Raw genomic sequence first — 11085 nt, 5'->3', positions numbered from 1 at the left:
TTTAATTAAATTAAAAATTTAATAAATTCAAAAAATAAATACATTTATAATTTTATTCATAAATTTAATTTAACATATTTTTTAGCAATTATACATGCGTTTACACTGCACTTACAAACTGCATAAATAATGTTACGAGAAATAATGTTTTAGATATAAAAACTGGAATATAAAAATCTGAAAAGATAAAACAAATTGAATGAGACTTTTAAATAAGAAATTACAATTACTGTATTTTTCGTCATGAAACTGAAGTTCAAACAAAGACGTATAAATAACAAAACACAGATTCTGTTTACTATCTTCAGATTTCACTATTATCCTCACCCCACAACACAGTAAAGTTAAGACTGATAACACTGACCCTGAAATGATAGATTTTCTGCACAGTAACCCAGACTCTTATCAGAAACGAGTACTACAATCCACTCAATGACACACTTAGACTAATAATACAGGTCAACACATGAGGAAGAATGCGCAATGTGAAGAACGCAAAATATCATGTAAATTGTGTGGTGAAAAACTATGGTATTTATCAAAGTACCACAATACTGCCATCCGAAGCCATTACTGTACTATGATACCACCTCAGTATCCCTTCTAATAGCAATTTATGATTCTACAGAAACAATATAGGAACTATTGCATTTGATTCCCATGGTACATTGAGATTTGTGAGAACAACGACAAAAGGAAAAGAGATTTCTGTATCAAACAGTATTTATTAAAACAAGTACACATACAGTACAAAAAAAGTTTGTGATCTGTTTGAGATCTGATGGCAGTTTGCATAAAAACACAGGTTTTGTAACAATTTTGTAACATGACAGCCTTGAATCTGAATGTCACATCCTGGCGGTGAACTTCAGGCCGTTGTGTCATCTCATAGTTTCCTGTGTCCTGTCAGATGGAAGAAATGCAAAGCTGCAAACACCTGTAGGTAAGCACATGTTTGAGAGCTGTCCCATCACGAGTGTCCTAACACAGGGAGACTGTCTTCTCCAGCCGTTTCGGGACAGACGTCCAGACGGGCCAGTCTGCTCTGCTCCAGTGCGATGGTCTTCGCCGAGTGTTTGCATTTCTCTGAGCCGCACTGACAGGTGAAGGACTTGCTCTTGATGTCCCAGAAACGATCGCCGTAATCAAACCTGTCGGAGATAAAAAAAAAAAAAAGTAAAAATCAGTGAGCGTAAAACAAACAGGATGAAAATGTATTAACAGGATGCAAATACCACAGATTCCTTGGGATCGAGCCATGCCATAAAATCAGAAAGCAATTAAATACAGCGTTCACCTGTGAGATTACAAACACTCATCTCTCACCCGAGCTCCTGTCCGGTGAAAATGTCTCTGGAGCTGAAGAAGGCGATGCGAGGGAAGCGCAGGTCCTGGTGCAGCATGAACACAGGCACCGGGATGATGTTGGGGTCACACAGGTGGTGTATAAAGTGGCTGATGTTACCGTAATAACGGGCGTCAATACAGTACACTTCACCGTCCTGAGACAGACAGACAGACAGTGTTATTACAGTTAACTAAAACCATTCAAAACATTAGTGTCAACTGAAATGTCAAAATCTTAGATGAAAAACTTTGTTGAAACTTGAAAATCACTAACTAGAAATAAAAAATAAAATCGAAATAAAATGCATTTAAATCTAAATTGTAATTAAAGCATAATAAAAAAGATAAAAGCAAAGATCAAAACTGCTAAAACTGTTACTCAAGTCAAAATTAAAATGACACCAAAATTATAATATAATTGTATATAATGGAAATAATACAGAAACTAATAAAAATACAAGTAAAAAAACTAATTAATTATATTAATTTAAACTATAATATGTAATGTATATAGTAACAATAATAAACAAATTAAATGCATATTGCTTTGGCAACGGACTCACATGTGTTTCAGTTGAAGCAGTAAAATTAATAACTGGAAATAAATAAGAACTATAATTGAACTAAAATAATGTAGATATTAATAGATAGTAATATAAAAAAAACTGATTAAAATGACAAACAGAGAATACATATTATTGTTCTGTATTTTACTTGTGAATTTTGGGACATGTACTTATTAATGTTCAGTTTTTTGTAACAGATTCAGAGACAAATATATTTTAATTTAATTTTAACATTGAAACATGTTATATTGTCTTTCTTCTCTCTCTGATCGACAAATAACAAGAAAAAGGAGTTATATGAAAATCAAAATGAAACTGAAATTATAAAAATAAAAGCTAATTCAATATATTAATAAAAACTAAAACAGCATATGTAATATTAATAATAATAATATTAATAATAAAATAAAAATTATTTTGCATTGACTGAAATAAATTGGAAGCACTAGAATAACTGAAAATAAATAAAACAAATCACTTTTAAATATAAATAGCAATATAAAAAAATTACAAGCACAGAGCATTATTACTAATAAATGAATAAAAATTTTAATGAAATGATTAAAATAAAATTTATTTAATATATTAATAAAAGCGATAATAATAAGTAAAGTATACACTATATAAACCATCTAATGGCTCATTATTCCAGATAATAGATGTTGATAGTGTGGCTCTCCGAGTACAAATATTCCTCACATTGCACACAGATGGGTGTTTAATACTGCACTGCATTTTGCATCAAAGCACATGGACAGCCAGCATGCATGCTGCTTTTAGGCAGGATATTTTTCAGTCGTTTTCAAATTTTCACAATGCACTTTGTTTAAAAGCAGATGAAGCGCTCGGACGCCCCATCCCATCTTCTCCGTCCGGTAGAGCTGCAGACGCACCCTGAAACACACCGTCCAATGCAAAAGCACTTTTTAAAAAAAACCTGAGGCTCATTTGACATGCAAATCATCTCAATTCAGCAAATATATTATGAAAATAATCCCGGTTTTACTTGATTTCAGCTTGAACCACTCGGTTCCTGCAGGTTTTATGGCAGGAGCAGGCCATGTTGCACTCGAAGATCAGAGGAGGCTCGATTTTATTAAACTCGATGATCCTGTGATAACACATGGATGCTGTCACACAGCCTTGCTTCTCAGTTCAGATGGTATGGTGGAGATTATGCAGTGTTTTACCTTGTCGTACCAGCAGCGGATGCTGAGCTGCCCGCAGAGACAGTTACTGGAGGAACAGTCGTCTGAACAGATGCAGTGCTGAAACACACACCAGACGGCCGTCTATAAAATCAGCTCTGTGTTTCTGCTCTATACAGATGACTGCATATATATATATTTTTTGGTTGGTTTAGTCATAAAAGTGTCTGAAAAACAGTATGAATCAAAATTACATTTCCATGAATCAGTTGCTTTAAAAGTCCATTTCGATTAATCAGTTCAAAGCAATGATTCAGTGATTTGTTTGCATCATATTTCACGTCTGGAATTAGCAGAAGAAAGCTTTTTTTGACAGAAAGTAATTGAAGGAATCAAATGTGAGAGTAAATAAATCAGAAATGCATCAAATCAGCATATTAAAATGATTTCTGAAGATCATGTGACACTGAAGACTGGAGGAATGATGCTGAAAATACAGCTGTGCATCATAGAAATAAATTACAGTTTACAATGTATTCATGTAGAATACAGCTATTTTAAATGGTAATAATATTTTAAAAGATTACTGATTCTATTGAATCTTTGACCAGATAAACGCAGCTGTGCTGAGTGTTGTGTGGAGTGTGTGTGCAGTGTGTGGAGTGGCACCTGCAGGTGTGTGAGGTTGCGGTCGATGTTCATGATGGATGTTTCACAGTTCTCTGCGATGTATTTATAGTCAGACGAACAGCCTTCATCGTCCACACCGTTAACACACGGGATGGGAACGTTCTCATAACCCTGAGCCACGTCACTACACACACACACACACACACACACACACACACACACACACACACACACACACACACACACCAGTGTTATTAACTTAAACTAAAAGTATTAAAAGTAGTTTGTAATAATTAAAATCATGCTAACAAAAAATTAATATTAATGATATTAGAAAAAGCTTAAACTTAAAATGAACTAAATAAATTAATATGAATACAAAATTATATATATATATATATATATATATATATATACAAATTATATTTCTTACAATAATATTTTTATAATTTATTAAAAATAAGTCAGACTTTTTTGCAATTCTGAAATGAGAGACATAAAATCAGAATTTTGTAAGAAGTAAAGTCTTATTGCGAGTTCATAACTAAGTTGTGAGATACACAACTGCTATTATGAGAAGAAGAGTCTGAACTGTGAGTTTTAAACACTTAATTGTGAGAAAAGAAAATCTGAATTGTGATTTTGTTTCCACTATGGAATAAAAAAAGATAAGTACTAATTTTTAATCCCACAATTCATTAAAAAATTTTTTTTTTTTTTAAATGTCAGAATTCTGAATTATGACCTCATAATAATTGCAAGAATTATGAGCTTATATCTTTCAATTCAGTGAAGAAAACTCTTATTGTAATCTTATAATTCTTATTTGCAAGATTCTGAGAAGAAAATTTCAAACGGTCCAAAAAAACTATAATTGTTAAATTGTTTCCACCACATAATAAAATATACAAAAAATTAATTGTGGCTTTTTATCCCACAATTATAGCAATTTTTTATAGTATTTTGAGAGAAAAAAGTCAGAAATGTGGGATATGAGCTCAGAACTGATGTGTGAACTTGTGAGAGTTTCTCGCAATTCTGAATTCTAAGCCTGGATTATACATTTCATACATTTTTTATTCCATCGTGGAAACCAGCTTCCATAGAAAACCCCTAAGGCTGCACCCTGAGAAGAAACACACCTGTGCGTTTATATCCACCTGACCGGTGCTCAGTAACAGCAGCACCACCTCCAGATTTCCCAGTTTGGCAGCATGATGGAGGCCTGTGGATCCATCCTCTTCCTGGACAAACAAAACACACACGATTCAGCACTCACACACACACACACTCACAACAACATGAAGGTCATGCTTCTGACTCATGCATGGACTGATCAAATGCACACCTTCAATACAACACAAGACACTTTGAATAAAAGTGTCTGGCAAAATGCATTAATGTAAAAGTAACTTCACACAAAACTAGAAGATTTAAGGTTATTGTTTACACCAGACATGGTTTGGGCTATTTTCAAGTCAAGGTCTGCTGGTATATGAGGAAGAATTGACCCCAAACTGCTGAATTTTTGAAAATGAACCCAAACTCAGAATGTAACAGCTATTACACTTAACATGCATTATTGGCATTATTGATAGTTCTCATCAAGGAGTGTGTGTGTGTGTGTGTGTGCGCTCTTGTTCTGACATATCAGGACATAACTCTGTATAATGACATGGGTATGACACAGGTATTACAAGAAAAGGGTGACTTATGAGGACATAACCCATGTCCCCATTTTTCAAAACACTTATAAATCAAACAGAATTAGTTTTTTTTAGAAAGTAAAAATGCACAAAGTTTCCTGTGAAGGTTAGGGTTAGGGTTGGTGAAGGGCGATAGAATATACAGTTTGTACAGTATAAAAACCATTACGCCTATGGGATGTCCCCATTTTTCACAAAAACAAATGTGTGTGTGCGTGTGATTCTCACTGCATGATAGACACAGGCTCCGCTCTGGATCAGGTATTTCACCACCTTCACATGATTGTTCAATATGGCCTCTAATAGAGGGGTCCTCAGGGTCTTATCTTGTACTTCTGAACACTCAACCATGGTAGAAGTGTCACACAGGTTTATTGCTTTATTTGATCATCTCACCTCTGTCTGTGGCCTCGGGATGTTCTCTGGCGTTCCTGAAGGATTCACATCAGTGTCCAAATCCACTTTACGCTTCTTCACAGCTAAACGCAGAGAAACATCTTCAAACACACCTCAAAATACACTGGATATGAATGAGCAAGATTGATTTAAACACACCAGTGTCAGCGTCGCTGCCGGGTTTCTCAGGTGTAGCTGCTGAGATCGACATCTGATCAGAAATACAGGAGAATTATGATCTGACCTGCCCAAGCTCATCGTGACTCGGTCTGCATTACAAATGAAAGAACCTGTGTGAACGGCGGACTGTTCATGGTCTTGCGAGCGCGGTGGACTTTAGCAGGAGCTGAGGAGGAGGAGAGTGATGAAGATGGACCGCAGACGCTCATTTTAGCTCTGAGAGAGACGCTGATGACGGAGATGAGAGAGACGAGCTTTTACCAGCGCTGTCTGTGAGGAGAGACAGACAACACAACATTACATCAAACTTAAGTAGTATGACTTTTTTAATTAATTAACACTGGCATCTTGATTTACTGTTTTTTGTTCTTCATGTTTCTGGCATAAAACTCTCATGCCGATAAAAAAAACAGGGCTTGACACTAGAAAAAAAGAAGGCAGAAAGTAGGGCTGCACGATCTTAACAAAAATCTGAATTGTTGATTATTCCCTTGAAATTTTAATTGTGATCATTAATTACGAATGACACAATTTACATTGAACGATGTTTATACTATTGTTTGATGCAACTGCGTGCTGTAGTTTTATATGAAAATAAACAAGCTGAAAACACTCCGAGTGAAAAACTTTTGATGCTTTTCTATAATATTAAGCCTCAAATGTCAACTATACATTGGTTTCTTTTTCAAATTATAAAAAAGCACAAATATGAATGGTATTATAATGTTATACTATAACTAAAATTAAAATAATGGGAAAAACTCTAAAGATAACATCCAGAAAGAAGAAAATGCATCTTAAGCACGCAGAATAACATAAGTGTACTTTGAACGATTCATTTCTGCTTTGAACAATTACGTTTTTGTTTTAATCGCGATTAGAAATCTTAGTAATTGTGCAGCCTTAGCAGAAAGATTTAAGTTTTAAAACTTAACGTGTTCACGCGCAATGAAAATTGATCAAATAATGCATTTTTTCTTAATAAATTGATACAAGGTGACATTTACATGCAAATTATTTCATTTGTTGGAATACAAAAAGTACACTACTCTTCTGCTTCAAACTGTGTTTAATAATCATGTAAATATTATGGATGCACCGAAACGAAAATTCTTGGCCGAAGAAGAACAAAATGAATCTAAAAAGAACTAAAAATTCTCTCGCTGTCAGTGCGTCATGCTTATAATGATTTCTATGTCTTCCTCTGATAGTTTTAAATAATTTCACAGTGCCCTCATGTTTGCTGTATTAGTGCGTGCTTCTGTATTTTATATTAATCAGCCTTTTTGATAATTCAGATGAACACAGAAAGTGTTTTGTTTTGCTATTTTTTTGTCAGAATAATTTAGTTTGCCCAATCCTGGTGCATCTCTAGTAAATATTCATAGGACTACTTTAAAACTGTATGGGTCAAAGAAGAGATGTCCCATTTTGTTGTCCACGTCGAATTACATTTACAAAAGTCATTTTATATACATGGAAGGCATATTAAATACAGGTAAACATTTCTTCATTATTGTTTCAAAAATCTTTTGTGAAAATAAAATAGCGTCCCATCGTTATTAAGCATAACAGATATTTAGACAGATAAAAAATAAATACTTATTCTGACCTGATTTTTTTTTTTATATTAGTGCTGTCAAAAGAATTAGCGTGTTAACGAATGTGATTAATCCAAAACGGCAATTAAAACAACCTTAAAACTGTGCATGCATGTAAGGATTTGTTATATATGTAAAGAGTTGTGAGAAAATATGATGTGTGTCAGATCCACGTCATGCAGCTCTTAAAGCAGCTAAAATAAGCTAATAACCTGCTGTTAAGATGTCTATTAATCAAAGGACAAAGAAAAAAAAAAGACCTTTTTTTTAGCTCTAAGGATCCATCTATATTTAATTTAGAAATGTAGTGTTTGATAACTTTAATTTCAATTTATGTGTATTTCTGCTGAAGGGCACAGGTAAATATGACATTTTATTATATGGGGTTTATGTGAAAATTGTCCACTTAAATTAAAATTTGATTTTTTTTTTTAAAGTTTAATAAATGTTCAAATTGATAGCTCTCAATTATACTGTAAGGTAGAATGGCTATAGTCTGTTAAATTTTAGGGATAAAATCAGTGATACTCACCTTCCGTCATAAGATGCCATTAAACAAATATTTATTTGTGTTGTTTCAACATTAATTTAAAGATTGAATGTGAAATTATTGCAATATAAAAGTATATTTAAAAATGTTTATGTTAGCTGGGATTAATCACAATGAATTTTTGGAAAAAAAATGTGCGCTTAATTAAAAAAAAAAAAAAGTTAAATTATTAAATCGACAGCACTATAAAATATACATATCTAAAACTTTTTACGACCTTCATTTTTTATTTTATTTTTTTTTACAGACCCACTGGGACTTCTACAAAATGCATTTTATATTTCACACATACATTTTTAGCCCCAAAAAACTTTGAATGTGAGCATGAAAAGTAAGAAAGTGAAGTAGGTTTTGTCTCCAAAGTTCAGAATCACAGACTGAACTGTAAAACGTGACTCACCTGAGAAAGTTTTAGTGGATGTGGCGGGACGTCCAGTCACGTCTTCCATCTGTTTACCCTTTACAGCCACAATCACAAAACATTTCACAAGCACAATATTTTTTAAATCACCAGTCAACAAACAAAATAATGCATTTATTAATTTAAATAACAATTTTATTTTAATGCAAATGCTTCAATCTTTAATTTTACATGCTGAAATCATGCATAAAAAATGTTATAAAAAATCAGAAAATCTTTTTTATATACATATAAAATCTGTTATTGGTGGGAACATATAAAAATGTTAAATTGTATAAATCTATAAAGTTTCATCTGTTTTAAATTTTTTTAAAAAAAGTGAGTGTAGTAACATTGCTCATGTAAACTGTTCAAGTGAACTGCAGAACAGATCCAAATGCATATAAGAAATCTGTCTGAATGTGTAATAATAAACTTATACAGAACAATTATTGGCCAATACAAATATACAAGGTGCATCTCTACTAAAACACCCTCACCTTCCTGTCTGGATAGATGAGAGCTCCAATCTGATGGGGTCTGGAGCAATATAATACAAAATTATACTGTTAAACATGACTTATAATCCAGAAACAATGATATCACAGCAAAATATGATCTACACCGATTTTAAATATGCTATTTTAACTCATAGCAACAGCTAAACTCACTTTTAAAGAGGAAACTTGGGTCATATCGAAAAAATACGTCCCGTTTAGTTTGCAATTAGCATATAGGAATATTATATAAGAAAAAGGTTATACATTTCACATGCATGCATGCATAGTATTAGAACAGCATCAATCAGCAAACATCGTAAAGCATTTGTTAGTTTAAATAACTGCTGACAAGATGAAAACATCTGTGCATATATTCACACACTGATGTCTCTTCTGCACACACACACGCCGAACAGAAACAGAAAGCCGTGTTTATACCCTCTACCGGGAACACACATCCATAACATGGCCTCATACTATGAAGTTATTTTTGTTTCAAAACAACAGATGCACTGAAATTAAGGCAGCCAATTGTAAATGTGTGTTTTATTGTGTGCTGTGTTTCTCACCTCAAGCGCGCGCTCAGCTGCCGACATGATGACGGATGAACCGCGGCGCGCGCACCCGGCACTATTGCTAAGATAAAAGTCATTAATACATCTCATATTTACACATCTTTTTGAATTACATTTTACGTTTTTTTTTGTTTAGTTTTTTTATAAGACGTGGGATATCGTTTATGTTATCTATGGAAGCCCATTTCCTGCAACTGAATAATAATTTTAAAAAAGGTTAATTGCGACTTTTATGTCACAATTATAACTTTTTTTCTTTTCTTTTTAATCAGAATTGCAAGGCTTCTTCTTCTTCTCTTCTTTTTTTTTTTTTTTTTTTACTTAACTCGCGAAGTTATATCTCACAGTTCAGAGGGGAGGAAAAAGACAGAACTGCAAAATTTTAACTTGCAACTGCGAGGGAAAAAAGTCAGAATTGTGAAATAAAAAGTCGCAATAACCTTTCTTATTTTTATTCAGTGGCGAAAATGGACTTCATAGTTGTCACATAATGTAAACAATTAAAACAAAAATAATAAATAAATAAATATTTAATGTTAAAGATGGAAAAAAAAACTTAATGTAAACAATTGTTAAAAATTAAAAATGTTTAAACAAAACTGGTGTTTTCTTCACCTTTGACACCTTTACACCCAAATGCATGCATACAACGACAAAAAAAAAATCATGAACTTATCTAAGATTAATGTTAATTCTCCCTTTTTTCAAATATAAAATATCGGAATATATATATATATATATATATATATATATATATATATATATATATATATATATATATATATATATATATATATATTTATACAGTACAGACCAAAACTTTGGAAACATTATTATTTTTAATTTTGAAAGAAGTTTCTTCTGCTCATCAAGCTTGCATTTATTTGATCAAAAATACAGAAAAAAAGAAATATTGTGAAATATTAATACAACTTAAAATAATAGTTTTCTATTTGAGTATATTTTTAAAAAATAATTTATTCCTGTAATGCAAAGCTGAATTTTCAGCATCATTACTCCAGCCTTCAGTGTCACATGTAACATCCAGTCTATCACATGATCATTTAGAAATCATTCTAATATTCTGATTTATTATGAGTGTTGGAAACAGTTCTGCTGTCTAATATATTTGATCAATAAAAGGTTAAAAAGAACTGCATTTATTCAAAATAAAAAATTCTAATAATATATATTCTAATAATATATTTTCTTTACTATCACTTTTTATCAATTTAACACATCCTTGCTGAATAAACATATTGATTTTATAAATAAAAAAAGAAGAAAAAAAATTACTGACCCCAAATTACTTACCAGTAGTGCATATTGTTATTACAAAATATTTATATTTTAAAAACATAGCTTTTTTTTTTTTTTTTTACTTTTTATTCATCAAAGTATCCAAAAAAAGTATGACATCTTCTGAAAAGATGTTAAGCAGCAGAACTGTTTCCAACTTTGATAATGGATCATCATATTAGAATGA

The 11085-nt window shown here is 32.2% G+C and overlaps 2 protein-coding genes across 4 annotated transcripts; both read right to left on the bottom strand.

The window, feature by feature from the left end:
- Positions 1-705: 705 nt before the first annotated feature.
- On the bottom strand, positions 706-2758 carry LOC127935760 (histone-lysine N-methyltransferase EHMT2-like). Its single transcript, XM_052533907.1, has 3 exons — positions 2613-2758; positions 1327-1502; positions 706-1151 (listed from the first exon to the last, which is right to left on the bottom strand). Exons 1-3 carry the CDS (start codon positions 2646-2648, stop codon positions 971-973), a joined length of 393 nt encoding a protein of 130 aa, XP_052389867.1. The 5' UTR covers positions 2649-2758; the 3' UTR covers positions 706-970.
- Positions 2674-9655, bottom strand: LOC127935757 (histone-lysine N-methyltransferase EHMT2-like). Of its 3 annotated transcripts, XM_052533902.1 has the most exons (11): positions 9594-9629; positions 9025-9064; positions 8525-8582; positions 6084-6243; positions 5953-6004; positions 5794-5876; positions 4834-4935; positions 3731-3862; positions 3104-3181; positions 2920-3024; positions 2674-2807 (listed from the first exon to the last, which is right to left on the bottom strand). In XM_052533902.1, exons 4-10 carry the CDS (start codon positions 6180-6182, stop codon positions 3010-3012), a joined length of 561 nt encoding a protein of 186 aa, XP_052389862.1. In that variant the 5' UTR covers positions 6183-6243; positions 8525-8582; positions 9025-9064; positions 9594-9629; the 3' UTR covers positions 2674-2807; positions 2920-3009. The 3 variants fall into 3 exon arrangements, with proteins under 3 accessions (XP_052389862.1, XP_052389863.1, XP_052389864.1); XM_052533903.1 differs by lacking the exon at positions 8525-8582 and having other exon boundaries at positions 9594-9643; XM_052533904.1 differs by lacking the exons at positions 8525-8582; positions 9025-9064 and having other exon boundaries at positions 9594-9655.
- Between the last annotated feature and the right edge of the window lie 1430 nt (positions 9656-11085).

The sequence above is a fragment of the Carassius gibelio genome, chromosome A19 (genome assembly GCF_023724105.1).
Source record: "Carassius gibelio isolate Cgi1373 ecotype wild population from Czech Republic chromosome A19, carGib1.2-hapl.c, whole genome shotgun sequence".
In the NCBI taxonomy this organism is placed as follows: Eukaryota; Metazoa; Chordata; class Actinopteri; order Cypriniformes; family Cyprinidae; genus Carassius; species Carassius gibelio.
The sequence above is the reverse complement of the archived record's forward strand: the minus strand, read 5'-3'. Positions and strand labels throughout refer to the sequence as shown.

Bases quoted from the DNA above. Each gene is read 5' to 3' on its own strand.
- LOC127935760 (XM_052533907.1), bottom strand. From the start codon at position 2,648: ATGCAGTGCAGTATTAAACACCCATCTGTGTGCAAT. The intron at 1,503-2,612 runs GTGAGGAATATT...TGTCTGTCTCAG, and splicing joins AACACCCATCTGTGTGCAAT to GACGGTGAAGTGTACTGTAT. The intron at 1,152-1,326 runs GTGAGAGATGAG...TATCTCCGACAG, and splicing joins TTCACCGGACAGGAGCTCGG to GTTTGATTACGGCGATCGTT.
- LOC127935757 (XM_052533904.1), bottom strand. From the start codon at position 6,182: ATGAGCGTCTGCGGTCCATCTTCATCACTCTCCTCCTCCTCAGCTCCT. The intron at 5,877-5,952 runs GTGTGTTTAAAT...CTCTGCGTTTAG, and splicing joins CGGCAGCGACGCTGACACTG to CTGTGAAGAAGCGTAAAGTG. The intron at 3,182-3,730 runs GTGCCACTCCAC...TGTGTGTTTCAG, and splicing joins GCAACCTCACACACCTGCAG to CACTGCATCTGTTCAGACGA.